We start from the raw sequence: 16,456 nt of genomic DNA on the forward strand, positions 1-16,456 counted from the left end.
TAATTAACCAATACGATAGAAACCTTCAACAGGCATTACAAAGAAAGGGGGAAGGGGACATTTCCTTCCCACTGTCCCTAATTAACAAAGCATATAATCTGATAAGAAGCCCTACTCCCCTTATATAAACCCCATTCATTATATTCAGAGGCCTTACTCTGGATAATTTTCTCTACTACCAGTACATTGACTCCCACTCTATCACTCTAACTCAGGGGTCTGCAACCTTAAAATATTCAAAGAGCCATTTGGACCCGTTTCCCTCAGAAAACACCAGGAGCCATAAAACCTGGGTGGGCGTGACCAAGTTGATGTCACTCACTTCCACCAGTCACATGACTCCCCTCCCCAGCCATGCCTACCTAGCCGGTCATTAGGGCAGAGAACCAGTTGTTAAAAAACACCAGGAACCAAAAAATCCTTTTGATATATCTCTCTTCCCCCTTTCTCTATCTTTCTATGTCTCTCTCTCTTCCCCCTTTCTGTATCTGCTCTGGCCACTTCTCCATCCCCTGCCGTCGCCTTTACCTTCTCAGGCCAGGCAAGGAGTGACTGGGAGGGGAGAGCGAGGGGCGGAGCCAGCCAGTGGTAGGATCACCTGACAGGGAGCACAGCAGAGGGCCCAAAGAGCCGCATGCGGCTCCAGAGCCGCAGGTTGCTGACCCCTGCTCTAACCACACACAACACCTGCTGCTTAAGGTGTCTTTTCACAGGGTTGTGCTTTTAAGCAGGTAGCAGTTAGCCTTTAAGATTGTTCTTAATTGCCAGAAGCTGTTCTTGCATTGCTGAGTATCAGACAGGAAGACACCATGTTCTTTACAGTGGATATTTTCTCAGTGCTCTATTGAATGTTCTCTAAAGTATTGTACTGATCTAACTCCATCTTTTATGGTTTAATGGGGTCAACGGTTGAAGTTTTTAATTACATTTTATGTAAACTGGCAAATTACTGTAACAGCTGTGACTGTTCAGGATTTTATGAATATCTATTATTAATGGATAATTAGAGAGTCAGTTTGATATAGTGGTACAGGTAACCTTGCACTAGTCTGGCCCTAAGAAGGAGACACTAGCAAACTGCTTCTGAAAACCATGCCAAGAAAACTGAAGGGACTTGTCCAAACAGTTTCCCAAAACCAGACATAAACCATAAATGGGGGGAAAAGAAATCTAATTTTGTATTTTTTTCTGTCTTCAGTGCCTAAAATCCACTCTGTCTCCCTAGTCATGGTACTTGTATTGTATGTACAGGGTTACATTCATATACTGTATCTGATGAAATTTAATCCAGATAAGTTTATGTCAACCTGTTTGGCTTGTTTTTAAGAGTGGTGCCTTAATTGTTTTTCACAAGCTACAGTATTTGGTGTACCTGTTAGCAAATGGAGGGCCTTTTCCTAGGTACTTTAATGTGAAACACATTCCTTCCTGAAGAAACTTGAATTATGTGCAGAAAGCCTTAATCCCTGGCACTTCAGAGATTAACCCGGGGTGCAACAGGTCTGAATCATTTATTGAGGGGGGGGGGGTTTCCAAGTATAAAATCATTTGCAAACCAAGTCTACAAAAAGAGGAAATATACAAAATGCATTATGTATTCTTTCAATGAGTGGAGATATTTGGAAGAACAGGATGGAGACGGATTTCCCCCCCCATTCCCCTCCTCTTCCTGTTCTTGCACTACCAGCAGTTGTCCCAGCACCTCTGGGTTCTAGTAAGAGGGAGCTACATACAGTAGCCATTGCACGTCCCTCCTTTTGGGAGGCAGACACCAAAGCCAGTACAGTCAGGAGAGCATGAAGGTCAACAAGGGGTATTGGAGCTTTCATCCAGTCTTCTGCATGCAATGCCACTCCATCTGCAGCAGGGTGTGGATGGGATGGTAGGTGTAGATATGAGAAAATTTAACTTAAAAGCGACGAGTTAAAAGTAGTCCGTGCAAAGACTACATGTCTTGCCATAGACCACGATTGGATAATCCATGTTTCAGTAACAGAGCTTCTGCTTAGTTTAGTCAACACTAGCCCTGTAGCTTGAAAGTCTGATGCAGTCTCTCGGCCTGTTCCTTCAGGGTCTGGATCTCCTCCTGAATGAAATCAGTCAGGGCTTTGCGCATCTCCGTCTACAACCAGAAAGAGCCAAAATCAACAAAGCAATGGAAGCATACTTATAATGATTGGGTCCACACACCATGTTAAGTCATAACAAGACTTTGGCTTTAGTTTGGCTGTGTACACACATTCCGCGGAGCCCAAAGTACATAGACTACATTATGGCTCCGTATAGGGTGTGAATCAGTGGTGGGTTTCAAATTTTTTTACTACCGGTTCTGTGGGCGTGGCTTGGTGGGCGTGGCATGGCTTGGTGGGTGTGGCTTGGTAGGTGTGGCAGAGGAAGGTTACTGTAAAATCTCCATTCCCTCCCCAATCCAGGGGAAGGATACTGTAAAATCCCCATTTCCTCCCGATCAGCTGGGACTTGGGAGGCAGAGAATAGATGGGGGCGGGGCCAGTCAGAATTTTTACTAGCGGTTTTCCGAACTACTCAAAATTTCCGCTACTGGTTCTCCAGAACTGGTCAGAACCTGCTGAAACCCACCTCTGGTGTGAATCCAGCTAATGCCTTGCCACATCAAGTCTGTTTTGCTAGAGCCATAGTGCACAACTTTTCCCAATCTGGTGCTTGCCAGATAAAGGGTACAAATCTAAACATGCCCATCTAGCAGGTTCATTGTATTATCAAGAGTCCAATGTGAATCATACTAAGGAGATCACAATAAAGTCAGCTTTAGCAATCTTTTCAGTGACCGGCATTAAGATTTAAAGATAATTTCAATTTTTGTTAATGTCTTGAGCTTCCATGGAAGCTTTTGTGATTGTTGCCTGTGGACACCCATGCTTTCAACCTCTGCTGCATGATACTTGTCCTATCACCACCCATGGAGTTCAGTTTTCCCAGTATTTTCACTCTGCACTCACCGCCGACTTGTTTTCTGCCCGCAGCCGTTCTAGCAATGGACGGACGCTGAATGGCTTCCCAATTAACACGGTAATTTTCTGTATGGAAGAAAATACCTTGTTATGGCACTTTTTTAATGAGGATTTCTAGATTCAGTGCTTTCCATTTTCACAATTTCCATGCTAATTGGAACCCCTTCTCCCTACCTCCATCCTGCAACCCCAAACCCCTTACCTGTCCAACTCGGGGCACGTAAGGGGGTGCATTGGGGAGTACATCATTCATTCCTAGGGATATCGAAAGACAGAATATTTATTTTTTATCCAAGCCCTGATCCTTGCAGGGATGTCAAATGACAACATAAAACAGGATTCCTACACATGTACATATATACATACATATAATCTCAAAGAACCTGCAATTCTAAACCTCCAGTACAGGTAGTCCTTGACTTACGACCATAATTGAGCCCCAAATTTATGTTGCTAAGTGAGAAATTTGTTAAGTGAGTTTTGTCCCATTTTACGACCTCTCTTATCATAGTTATTAACAGAATCATTGCAGTTGTTAAGATAGTAACATGGTTGTTAAATGAATCTGGCTTCCCCATTGACTTTGCTTGTCAGAAGGTCACAAAGTGAGTAACATGACCTTGGGACACACCAACAGTCATAAATATGAGTCAGTTGCCAAGCATTTGAGTTTTGATCACCTGAATGTGGGGATGCTGCAAATGTCGTGTGAAAAACAATATGTCATTTTTTTCAGTACCGTCGTAACTTTGAACGGTCACTAAATGAACTGTTGTAAATTGAGGACTATCTGTATTCCATGTTCTTTTTTTCCCCCCCAACTTTGTGACTTTTTTTTAATTGATGAGCAACAATTTGTTTACATAGATATATATCCCTGTGCTCAGCTAATTATGCAGAAGTTCTTAGAAGTTTTTCCTAATGTTATTCTATTTAAATAGGATCCCTGCAAACCAGTTTCTCTCATCTTCACACCATTTGGCCCTTACTATGCAAATTCTAATCAGGAGCTTGGGGGATTGTGCAGTCTTCTAGATTTTGTTGAGATCAGCTTCCAGCATTTTTTTTTTTTTAATTTGATTTATATGCCGCCCTTCTCCGGAGACTCAGGGCGGCTTACAATGCGTTAAGCAATAGCCTTCATCCTTTTGTATATTTATACAAAGTCAGCTTATTGTCCCCACAAACTGGGTCCTCAATTTACCTACCTTAGAAAGGATGGAAGGCTGAGTCAACCTTGAGCCTGGCGAGATTCGAACCTGCAGTAATTGCAGGCATCTGGTCTTAATAACAGGGTGCCTTAGACCACTGTACTACCAAGGCTCATTTTTACCATGACCTTTGATATATGGGATTTTGCAATGCTTACTTCCCTATCTTATTCTCAATCTAGAAAGGTGGGAAGGAGAAAATTGGCAAGAAGGAAAGATGGGAGCCCTGCAATGCAAGCCCTGCCTTATTTGAACCTGCACATCCAAAAAAGGGTGAGGTTTCCATTATGATGCTCCACCCTCCATCCTGCTGATTTGGATATTCTTTCCATGGATGCTGCTGCCTATTCTACATGATAGAATAATTATGGTATCAGCAGCAACATTAAACATATACAACTTTGTTCTCCGTACTGATTGCCTAAACCTAGTCAAAATAAAATATAGAAAGGTAAAAACGTACTTCATTGTTATCATGAAATTGGGACCCGAGGCCACATCTATTTAGATGTTTTAATGTGCTTTCCTGCTAGCATATCTTGCTCTGTCCTGAAAGCTGATTTCCCTTCTGCTTGGATAATGAGGCCAGCAAGTGGCAGTGTCCTAAGAGTTTACTGTGGAGCAAGTTTTAGATGCAACAATTTATGACTGCATTTTCCCTCCCACCAAGATTCCCACTTCCATTTGCTGGGTGTGGAAAAACAAGCACCAAGTACTATCCTTTAGGTAAGAGGGGCAGGATTCCACACTGACAATTTTTTTTTATTGCTTCCTGTTCTCTCTAGCTCCTATCCATAACAAAGGTCATTTGTAGCACCTAATTCACACTGGACAGACAGAGAATACATGACATCATTCCATCCCATGAAACAGATACTGCAGGTGATATGTGCAGTTGGCAGGATCATGCTTGCAGTTGGAGGTGGGAGGGGCAGGCAGGTGTTTGTGACAGTAAAATTATTTCTAGCAAATATATCTTCACACTCTTATTTACCTTCCCATCTGACATTTTCTCTGCAGTCTGCTGACAAGCATGTCGGCAGATCACATGAGGAGGGGAGGGCAGCATTGGCTAAAGTGCAAGCCTCCTACAAGGGTTGTGGGCAGATCGCAGAGAAGATCTGGGAGGGGAAAGCTCCAAGAGTGAATTCTCTTGTTTCAGCCCATGCTGTTATGCTGCTCAGGCTCCGGGAAGGGAAAGTGACTTTAGAAAGGAATCTGACTGCTTTGGCCAGCACTAGCTCTCTTGTGACCTGCAGGCAGCCCGGTAATGATGCTGACTTTGAACTCACCCTATCCTCCTGTGGCATTGTGGCAATTTGTATGAGGATGATGGTGGGCCCACTTCGATCAGTGTTATGCCCCCCTCCACACACACACATTCTGGCATCTTATCTGACATGCAACAGGACTAGTATTGGACCCTTGCATGACCAGAAGGGAACCAGGAAACCAGGAGGAAGGGGAGGGGGAGAGAAGGGGAGGTAGTCAAAAGTGGCTAACGGGAACTGGGCAGACCCCAGGCCCTCCTACATCACCAGCTCTATAGCCCCAGCAGCTTCAGGCATTGTGCAAATCTTGCACATCAGGGAGATGTGGGAGAAAACAGAAAATGTGACTTTTACGTCAGATCAGATAGATACGAAATACAAAATAGACTATGAGCTGCATCAGGGGGATATGTCCTGAAGATGAGATAATGAGGCATCCTCAAGCTGGAAATGGGAGTTGAATGGTTGTGCTTTGAGAAAACAGATCCGTACTAGAGCTGCATTCATCCAAGGCACTTGGACAAAGAACAAAATTCTCAAAGTTCAGCTTGTATGTGTAGATAGGGAAGAGTTTGTTCCAGTTGCAGTGCTTTCTTGCCTGCTCACGGAAGGAGCTAGCAGGTACAAGAAGGTCCTTCTACGGTGGTTTGCCACTTTACCTTTTAAAATCATCCTCTCGGACTCATTCTCAGAAAACTATTTCCAGAAAGGAAAGTGTCAATCAATAAGGAAAAGGTTCTTGTGGTCATGTTATTCTATTGCAAAAAAGATCTTGTGGCACCTTCAAACTATTCATTATCCTCTAAGCTATCACAAATTACTTCATCAGATGGTTAACTGACTTGTGAGTTCCTGCCAGCTTCCTTGAGCACATCTGCTTCGCTTTCAAGACTATTATGGTCCTGAATGAGAAGAGCCACCTCTTCTCATATTATTCTTCCTGTGTAGGCATTAGAGGATTAATTAGGTTGGAGAGACCTATCTCACATTTATTCTGGCAACTGTAATTTGTAGCCACTGTGCAAATTTTTACTTCCCCTTCTCCCCACCTCACACTACACTTTTGATTGAGGCCTCACCTACATGCCAGAGTGGCAGTATAATGGGGTGCAGACGGCATTCAGCCAGAAGACGCCCAATACCTGGAAGAAAGAAAAAGAAGCAGAATTAAAGGCAACAGAGTTACCCCAGGATGCACCTCAGTTCTTAGGAAAATACCTACCCCATTTGAAGCGCATGAATTCCTGGGTCATGTTCACTTTACCTGCAAAAGAAAGATGGGAGAAAATGTGAAGCAATTGGGTGCACTTCAAGTCCCCCAGGGCAGGAATGAAATGCTCCCGGTTCGGACCGGCTCGCCCAATCTGGTAGCGATGGCAGCGGGTAGTTCAGAGAACCAGTAGCAAAAATCCCTGCCCCTCCCCATGCCCATCTGAGCCGTGCAATCATCAGAGGCTTTTTTTTTTTTGTTAAAAGCATTTTTTCTACAACCTCTTCAGCCGAAAAAATGCTTTTAAAAGTTAAAAAAAAAAGCCTCTGACGATCGCGCGGCTCAGCTGGGATCGTCAGAGGCTTTTAAAAGCATTTTTTTTACAACCTCTTTGGCCGAAGAGGTTGTAGAAAAAATGGTTTTAAAAGTTAAAAAAAAAAAAAGTTGGCCATGCCCACCGTCACATTACCCCCACCACCAAGCCACACCCACAGAACTGGTAGTAACAGATTTTACATTTCACCACTGCCCCAGGGAATCTGACAGCCCAGGTATGACAGCAAGGTGCTATGAAATGCATCTGTGCCTTCTAACCCCCAGCAACCTCCCAGAACAGCTTTCAGCTACTGCTACCTTCTGGGAACATGTGGACCCAGTCACCACGGTTGAGCTTCTCTAGTATATAGTCCATGCCTTTCTGGTACACCCCATCTCCTGTGAAAAGAAGGAACACTGTCAAGCTCTTCCATCTCACATGCAAACTCCTTACCTACACACTTAGAGGGTTCCTAAAGCATATATCCCTAGCCATACTACTTGCCATCCCTCCCTAGGAAAAAAGACATAAGTATCTGTAAGATTTTTATTTAGAGAGCCTTTTTCCATCTGTAAAGCAACTGGCAATTTTTAGTGGATCTACTCAGCAACAGTAAGATAGGTAGGCTTCTGGGGGAAAATGACAAATTACTCTGCAAAAGTATATTTTAAAGAAAAAGATGTTTCTAAAATGAATTATACTTGCTATGAAGTTAGGAAGTAATTTCTTCATATATGTCTCTTTTGTTACTACAGTATATTTTTATTTTCTGTACCTATTTTTTAATTGGTATTTTTATTATAGTAATTTTAATAAAGATACTATTAAAACATTATTGGTCACTATTATTTTTATGGAAATATGACACTGGGGAAATAAAGGTCCAAAGACCTCTTGCTGCCTTAATATTTAGTGAGGATCTCAAGATGGAAAATTACTTTTCACTTTGTTTCAGGCACTTCTGTCCTTGGTCCTGATATCATCTCTCTAGTTGTATCCCAAGAGCTCCTTGCCTTGGTTAATGAATCCCACAAAAGAAAGAGTCCCATAATTCTAATTCACACTATTTGAAGTGATATTTCTATGGAAAATAGGGTAATTGGTTCCAGCTTGATAGAAAGAGGCAATGGAATATCTTAAACATAAATGTTTATATGCATAAAGGTTTATATGTATATGTAAATATTACAGTAATTTTAACATGTGTTAAATTCAATTTTTAAATCAATCAAATCAAGCAACACCTTCATTATACCTTTGTTCTATTTCATTATTTTTTTTCTTTTACTCTCTTAAACAAACAAAATTTTGTTCTGAATGGCTTCTCTGCCAAGAGGAGTGCATTTTTATTCCAATTTTTAATCCATACATCAATTGTAATCCTTAATCCATACATCCATGTTTTGTTTCTTTGGTTGTAGATGTTTATATCTACCTCTATGTAGATATAAATCTATGTAGATATATATATATCTACATTATATCTATATCTATGTAGATAGCCACATTTGTGCCATTCAGATAAAATTTTTGCTCCAATGTAATAATGAGCATTGTCTTTTCTGAACTTGTACTGTTTTCTTCTGATGGAATCTTTCTTTTCTCTATTTTGCACACATGAAGAGTAGCCATGTCTAAAATCCCAACTGCAACTGTGCATGCACTACCTTCAATAGCAGTCACCCTAGTCTCCCATTAACTGAATTTTGGGTGGCATTAAACATGATCTGCATTCAATTTTACAATTAGTGCTAAAGTGAATATTGCATTTTTTGAACTCGCACTAATCATGATCTGTCTCTATTCCTCTATCAAGTAAACCAGCTACATACCCCGACAGACAGGAACACATCGCCCAAGGCTAAAGAAATGGGAATGCAGCTCCTTGGTGAAGCAGATATCTGCAGCTGTTGGAGTCCTAAGAGAGCCATAAAAATATGTCAGTACTGACATATGTTCACCAAACCCACACAACAGGGACTGAATGGGGCCCCTTCTTTTTCCAGGGAAAGCCACTCTTCCTCATGATTTACCACCGCATCTTCTGCAAGTTCCAGACATGTCGTAATCTCAGGATACCTGTAGGAGACACAACATTAATGGGACCAATCCAAACCTATTTCTACCAAACAGAAAAATAAATGGAAGCATAAAAAACAGGTGATGTTGGAAAGTTGTTGAAGTAGCTTTGCAGTTAAGAATGGAATTTTTTTTATACATATCACTATTTGAAATGTGATTCAGAGGAAAGCCAGAGTTTGATGTGACAGGTTTGATTTAACATGAAAAGGTGGTTAAATTCCTGTTTTTAAAACAGGAATGAATTTTTCCTCTGACTACTTTTGAGTGCAATGTTGTATAGTGTATTGTAATCTGATCCACCTTTTTATATTATTTTGTTATAAACAAAATACATAGGTACAGTATATGTGGTACCTTGCTCAAAGGTTGTAACTGTGAGAGGGATTTTGGAGTCCAAGTGGACAACCATTTAAATATGAGCCAGCAGTGTGCAGCAGCTGCCAAAAAAGCCAACACAGTTCTAGGCTGCATAAACAGAGGGATAGAATCAAGATCACATGAAATGTTAATACCGCTTTATAATGCCTTGGTAAGGCCACATTTGGAATATTGCATTCAGTTTTGGTCGCCACGATGTAAAAAAGATGTTGAGACTCTAGAAAGAGTGCAGAGAAGAGCAACGAAGATGATTAGGGGACTGGAGGCTAAAACATATGAAGAACGGTTGCAGGAACTGGGTATATCTAGTTTAATGAAAACAAGGACTACAGGAGACATGATAGCAGTGTTCCAATATCTCAGGGGCTACCACAAAGAAGAGAGAGTCAAGCTATTCTCCAAAGCACCTGAGGGCAGGACAAGAAGCAATGGGTGGAAACTAATCAAAGAGAGAAGCAACTTAGCACTAAGAAGAAATTTCCTGACAGTGAGAACAATTGATCAATGGAACAACTTGCCTCCAGAAGTTGTGAATGCTCCAACACTGGAAATTTTTAAGAAGATGTTGGATAACCATTTGTCTGAAGTGGTGTAGTCCTGCCTAAGCAAGGGGTTGGACTAGAAGACCTCCAAGTTCCCTTCCAACTCTGTTATTCTATATTTAATTCAAGAAAGTATGCACACCCTAATACTTTGGCCTTGTATTTTTCCTACAGCAACAATCCCGTGACTGGCCTGAAGCTTACGCAGCCAACTTTCATATCTAAGGGAAAACTAGAACTCACAATTTCCTGGTTTCTAGGCTAGCACCCTACCCACTACACCAAACTGGCTCTTTTAATCCCTCACATTTGGTGGTATTGCAGCATTGTTAGTATTTAATTTTTAAAAGTGAATTTGTAATAAAAAATACCCTCGCTGAGATTCCACTTTTAACTGCTAGGTGATTGTCCACTTTAGAGATGTACAAGTTGTCTCATTCAAACAGGTTGGAATGTGGAAAGCAGAGAAGTTTGACACACTGAACTTTCTTGAAAGAAAGATGCTTGTGTGAATAATCTATGATGGAAACGCTTGTTCAAGGTGGGTCTGAACTTATTACAAGCAGTAACAAATTAAACAAGTACCATAGACTCATCAATTTGATCATGATTGTAAAAAGCAGAGTAGCTAAATAGCTAAAGATAAATACAGATATATTTGAATACTGCTAGATATTGTTTGAGGCAATGAACAGAAGTGTGAAGATATTCTTGAGAAAGGAATGCAAGAGCCATGTTAACCTTTCTGGGAAAGTTAAAAAAAAATCTTGAGAAAGAAATTTAAGATAAATCTGCCTTGATTCTGTTTGGTATAAAATGGGGAAGAAGGATATTGTGGCAAGCTTTCAAGATACTCTAGAGTTTCAATAGTCCATGTTTCCTGACCTGGCTCAACTTGAAGGGCTGAAGACAACAACAATTGATTCAGAGATTTAAATATGAGATCTATTATGGTGTTTTTACCAAATGAGTTTTTGATGTGTTAGGAAAAGTATCAGAGAAAATTTTGAAAGACAGAAATAACTGAAATCAAATAAACTCTTTAGATGTGCTTTTGTTTCACAGCCCTTGCTAGCATTGCTTGATTCAAGATTATCTGCACTGGAAATCCTCAACTGCCTTCTTGCAGCAAAAATAGCCAGACAGAGTAATAAACTTTCTCAAAATCTGAAAATGATTAAATATTTGACCAAACAAGATCCATTAATTACCATACTACTTCCTTTCTCATTTGCTTTTGGCCAAACCCTGAACCACCTGTTTCTAAAAAATTAACAATATAAGCTCCATATCTCTGCAGTTCCCTCATTTCCTTTCTCTTTCTTTTTTTCATGTAAAACAATGCATGTCTCAAAGAGGAGAAAAAACACAATGTTTTTCTCAAACTGGCAGCCCTTTCCTTCTCATAGCGTACCCCAAAGATGTGGGTCATCCATGCAGGACTGATGGTTGCAGACAGTCAAGAGGGGGGTCCCTGGTTGGCGCTTCTCAATTAGGTCATAAAGAACTTCTTCATTATGGATATTCAGCTTGTTTAGATATCCTGAACAAAGGACAACAAGGTAACAATGTGAAAGGCAGCAACTGCAACACTTTAGATAAAACACTCAAATGGATTTTATTTAATAATCCCACTTTATAGAGTTCCCAGGATCTAATTCAGATTTTAACAAGGCAGACAGAATGAGGAATTTAGACTTCTGAACGTTTTGAGTGTTCAAAGAATTTATACAGGTCTATCAAGGAGACCCAAGGTCATAAGCGAAAAGTTATAAAAGCATTCCAAAAGAAAGGAATGGAAATTATCTCTTTGCCGTTGCCAAGAAAATTGCAAACAAATGTCCTGATGTTGAACTTGATCTGAGGAGACTCAAGTCAAGAATTTTGGTGGCTCTTATCCTCAGGCAAAACTGGCCATTGGAAAAGGCACAAAGTACATAAACCTATTGAACATGTTGATCAATCTATCCATGAGCTAATATACCCCCTATTGTTTTTGCCCCCTGATCTCCTGGGGTTGCTGATCAATTTCCAGATCTCAGAAAAATGGGACCTCTTCTCCAAAATCTGCATTATACACAGAAGAACCAAGACATGTGACAACATGAGCTTTTTGCTGCAACTAACAACAAAAAACATTCCAAGTACCCTCCTTGATAATGTGGCCAAGGAAGCCCCAGGTCACAGATTTGCTTGATCAGTCAAGCATCTTTCAATCAGCCATCGGTCAAAACAGAGGAGAGGTAATAAATACTCACTGGTCCAGAAGCAGCTATAGGTACCCACCAATCCCATGATCACCCTGCTGGCCAAATTCCATGGCAGATTTGGGACCTGAGGAAACGGCCATTTCACCTCCAGGGGCATCTTCCCATCCCTGGTGATCCTCTAAAGGCAATGCTGTCAGCTGTCCCTGTGAATGGAGAGACAGCAGACTATTTATCAGCCAATGATTTCCATTATATTTCTCAGCTGACAGACTTGTGCCGAATCCTTGCTCTGCTCAGAGGTTTCAGTCTCAACTTGCTACTGGCACCACACCCCTACAGGATCATCTTGCCCAAGGATTGCCACATAACATTAAAAAAAATTGTCCTACATTTTGCAAGAAGTGCTACAGTCACAGAACAGAAAGCTGGACCAAAAACATCAAAGCCATCTCTCCAGAACCCTGTTCCACAATTATAACACCTCATATTATTGTTCTTTTTTCTATTCAAAATTCTTCTTCTTGTGCCATATCCGTAATCAGAAGTTGGCGATCATGTTGGCAATCCTATTTTTGTCAACAGCCACATGAAAAAGTGCTGCTGAGTTTTGTCCAAACCAATCCCTTAGGTTTTGAAGTCATGATGTTCCTTCTTCTGCCTGGACCACATCTGCTAATTTTATTTAAAATTAGTCATCAGAATTAAGCCAAACCACATAATTGAAAGATGCAACTGAAATATAATGGCATGCATATTGGTAATACTATATGACATATGGCCACATTATAGATACATGGCATTTAGAAGCTGATAATTACACCTCCAAGCAAACTATTAACAAAGCATGTCAGTGTCATAGATCCATCCATCCCAACTCCAGAAAAACCAGTTTGGGGAATGAAATTATTGACATATACTATTGTTAGGGAAATAAAGATTTTGAGATGCACATCACATGAAATTTTATCAAGAACAATATCTGAGAGAAATAAGAAATAATTGAAGGTACAACAGACTACACTCTGGAGTAAGCCCACATGTATCCATTCATCTTTAGATTGGTTCTCCACAGCTTTAGAGGTCTGGTGTTCAATAATTTCAGGTGCAAGAAGTAACTCCCAATCTCATTTTCTTTCTACACTGTCATAGCTCTCTCCTCAGTGTACCAGATATGAGCCTCAGATGTTTCACAAATGTTGATAGATACATAGCCTGCCAGTAGATATTTTTTAACTTCATACTTTTAGCATCATTATTTAGCGTTTCCTTTTTGGGAACTGGGTTAATAAGCATGTTTTCAAGATAGCAGAGAAATCAGGCAACTTCTTCAGTATTTGCCTGGAGCAGCAAGCCAAGCAAAAAGGTATCATTGCAACTTTTACACTGGTTGCTTGCATACAATTCATTCCATAGGAAAAACCATAGTCAAAAATATTGCTGATATAGGAGAGAAAAAAATGAAGAGATGCATAACTCTAAATAGAAGCTGATGGTAGGGTTTTTGCAGAAGAGAACCAGTTTATCTGAGCATCAGTTTGGAATTTTGACAGCAGCAATCTTTAAAGGTTGTAAATCCCTTGTAAAGATAAATACTGTATATGACAGGGGAAAGAGAATGTTGAAATCATATTACTGCTTTGTCCCACACACACACCCAGAGTCAATCCTGATTATTTTCCCCAGTAAACCTGTCGCTTCCTGCCCTTCTGATTCAGCCAGCTGAATTTTTCTACCCAGATGCCATTCAACATCATCAGCATCTTCGCCTACTGAAATATAAAGCTTTTGATCAGCCTTCTTTTCCCACATTTCATAACAAGGATACAGTAAAGTACTGCAGCAGAGAGCAACTCCATTTTCTTCTGAAATATATATTTTTTTTTAAAAGAAAAGCTTGCATCTCCAGGTTGCCAGGCAGCCATCCACCCCTAACCAAATTCCATTTGCTTTCCTCCCCCACCTTCAAAGCAACCCATCTTAGCCACCTGTTTCTTGAGCCTAGTCCTCCCCTTTTCATCACTTTGCAAAGTCAATGAACCACAATGAAACCACAAGGAGCATCCGATTTCTTCATATATATCATATATAGATATAGATATAAATAGATAGATAGATAGATAGATAGATAGATAGATAGATAGATGTATATATGGATGGATAGATAGATAGATAGATAGATAGATAGATAGATAGATAGATAGATGTATATATGGATGGATGGATAGATGGATAGATAGATGATAGATAGATAGATAGATAGATGTATATATGGATGGATAGATGGATAGATAGATGATAGATAGATAGATAGATAAAAGAAAAGATAGAAAGGAAAAAGAAAAAAGAAAAAAGAAAAAAACATAGATAGATGTATATATGGTTAGATAAGATAGATAGATAGATGTATATATGGATGGATAGATAGATAGATAGATTATATATGGATAGATAGATGTATATATGGATAGATAGATCGATAGATGATAGATAGATCGATAAATAGATGTACATATGGATGGATAGATAGATGGATGGATGGATAGATAGATATAGCTATAGATAGATATATGTGTGTGTATATAGATAGATAGATAGATAGATAGATAGATAGATAGATAGATAGATATAGATATATAGATATAGATAGATAGATAGATAGATAGAGAGAGAGAGAGAGAGAGAGAGAGATAATATATAGATATATATATAATCTCCCCTGGGGTGATTGCCACCTTGTATCTGTGTGTCGATGCATTAGTTGCCCGCCACAAATTCAAGAGTCCACCTCTCCCATTGAACCTCCACCTGCTATGCAAGGGTTACAACCACTGAAACACAATACAAGCCCCCCCACAACCCTCATTCCCATAGACGGCACTTCTGTCCCAGATTACTGCACACGCCTTCTAATCGGATCGCCTGTTCTTTCCTTCCTCCTGACCTGACTCCGCCTGGATCACCCATCAAATCCCATTCACTCACCTCCGCTTCCCCGATGTCTGCCTTCTCTTCTTTCTCCGGCGGTGAAGGAGACACGCGCAGCCTCAGCGCGCCCCAGTTTTGCAGTCTCTCTTCCTTCACGCGCTGCTATCTTCTCCCAATAGGACTTCCAAGGAGGGAACCTCATCAAACAGTCCCGCACGATCCCGCCCCCGGGATGCTGGAAAAGGCTTTCCCAAGTGACGCACTTTCGGAGGAGCCCATGGAGATAGAGAAAAGGATAGAGGGGTAGAATGTCTGAGTTTCCGGTCCAATATGTAATGGTTAAAAAAAAAAAAAAAGTCCTCGCTTCGTGGTTCTCTCCAGGCGAGCAGGGAAGGGTTTCGCTCTAGCTTTCCTCGTCTCTATGGTAAGCGCCCCAAAGGACTGTCTTTTAGGAGCCGTGACTTGGAAAACGTCAGATCAGTTTTTAGAGGAAGAGGAACGATAAAAGGCTTTGGTTTTATGACTGAAGAGCCGGGGAGCCCAACATTTTGAATAAATGCATGAAGAACTTGAGTTAGCTGTAAAAAAAATAATAAAGGCGGGATAGAAATAAATTTAATAAATAAAAACATCTCTATAAAATACACTGCTCAAAAAAATAAAGGGAACACAAGCAGAAGACATCCGAGGTCTGAATGAATGAAATAGCCTTATTAAATACTTTGTTCGTTACATACAGTAGTTTTGTGTTCCCTTTAGTTGTTTGAGCAGTGTATAAACTACTGTATGTAAAGAACAAAGTATTTAATAAGGCTATTTCATTCATTCAGATCTCGGATGTCTTCTGCTTGTGTTCCTTTTATTTTTTTGAGCAGTATATCTCTAGATAATTTTCACCCAGCTATTTTAATTCCCCCCCCCCTTTTCCGATTGGAGCAATTGACTACTTAACATCAAGTCGTTCTCGGCTCCCTGCGATCACATAGATTTTTCTCCAGGAGGATCTGTCCCTAAACTGGTCTTTCAGGTCGCCCAATATTGCATCCGATTTAATGTGATTTCAAGCTTCAATATTATATACACTTATTTGGAAGGACATCGAGTGAAATCAGTGGATTGCCTCTGTAACTACGATAGAATTTGCACCTTATTCGTTACAAGCTCTACTGTTATCTACACATTGGGAAGGTCCCTGTCCTAATATTCCTTTTTACTTACACTTTTCATGTATTCAAATTATGTTTATACTTTTACCTGTTATATATGCTTGACAAAATAAATAAATAAAATATATAAATAAAATAGGCTTGCCTTTCAGTAA

The 16,456-nt window shown here is 40.2% G+C and overlaps 1 protein-coding gene across 3 annotated transcripts; it reads right to left on the reverse strand.

Annotated features, from left to right (window-relative positions):
• Window positions 1-1,492: 1,492 nt before the first annotated feature.
• Window positions 1,493-15,431, reverse strand: TAFAZZIN (tafazzin, phospholipid-lysophospholipid transacylase). 3 transcript variants are annotated; one of them, XM_070938146.1, is made up of 11 exons: window positions 15,193-15,268; window positions 12,259-12,413; window positions 11,415-11,543; window positions 9,032-9,077; window positions 8,831-8,916; window positions 7,316-7,396; window positions 6,695-6,736; window positions 6,552-6,614; window positions 3,193-3,245; window positions 2,979-3,056; window positions 1,493-2,122 (listed from the first exon to the last, which is right to left on the reverse strand). In XM_070938146.1, the coding sequence occupies exons 2-11, from the start codon at window positions 12,365-12,367 to the stop codon at window positions 2,021-2,023; spliced, it is 789 nt and encodes a 262-aa protein (XP_070794247.1). In that variant the 5' UTR covers window positions 12,368-12,413; window positions 15,193-15,268; the 3' UTR covers window positions 1,493-2,020. The 3 variants fall into 3 exon arrangements, with proteins under 3 accessions (XP_070794247.1, XP_070794246.1, XP_070794248.1); XM_070938145.1 differs by lacking the exon at window positions 12,259-12,413 and having other exon boundaries at window positions 15,193-15,431; XM_070938147.1 differs by lacking the exon at window positions 11,415-11,543.
• Window positions 15,432-16,456: the final 1,025 nt, after the last annotated feature.

This window comes from Pituophis catenifer, unplaced genomic scaffold (genome assembly GCF_029215685.1).
Source record: "Pituophis catenifer annectens isolate HBS135680 unplaced genomic scaffold, rPitCat1.0.hap2 SCAF_2, whole genome shotgun sequence".
NCBI lineage: Eukaryota > Metazoa > Chordata > Lepidosauria > Squamata > Colubridae > Pituophis > Pituophis catenifer.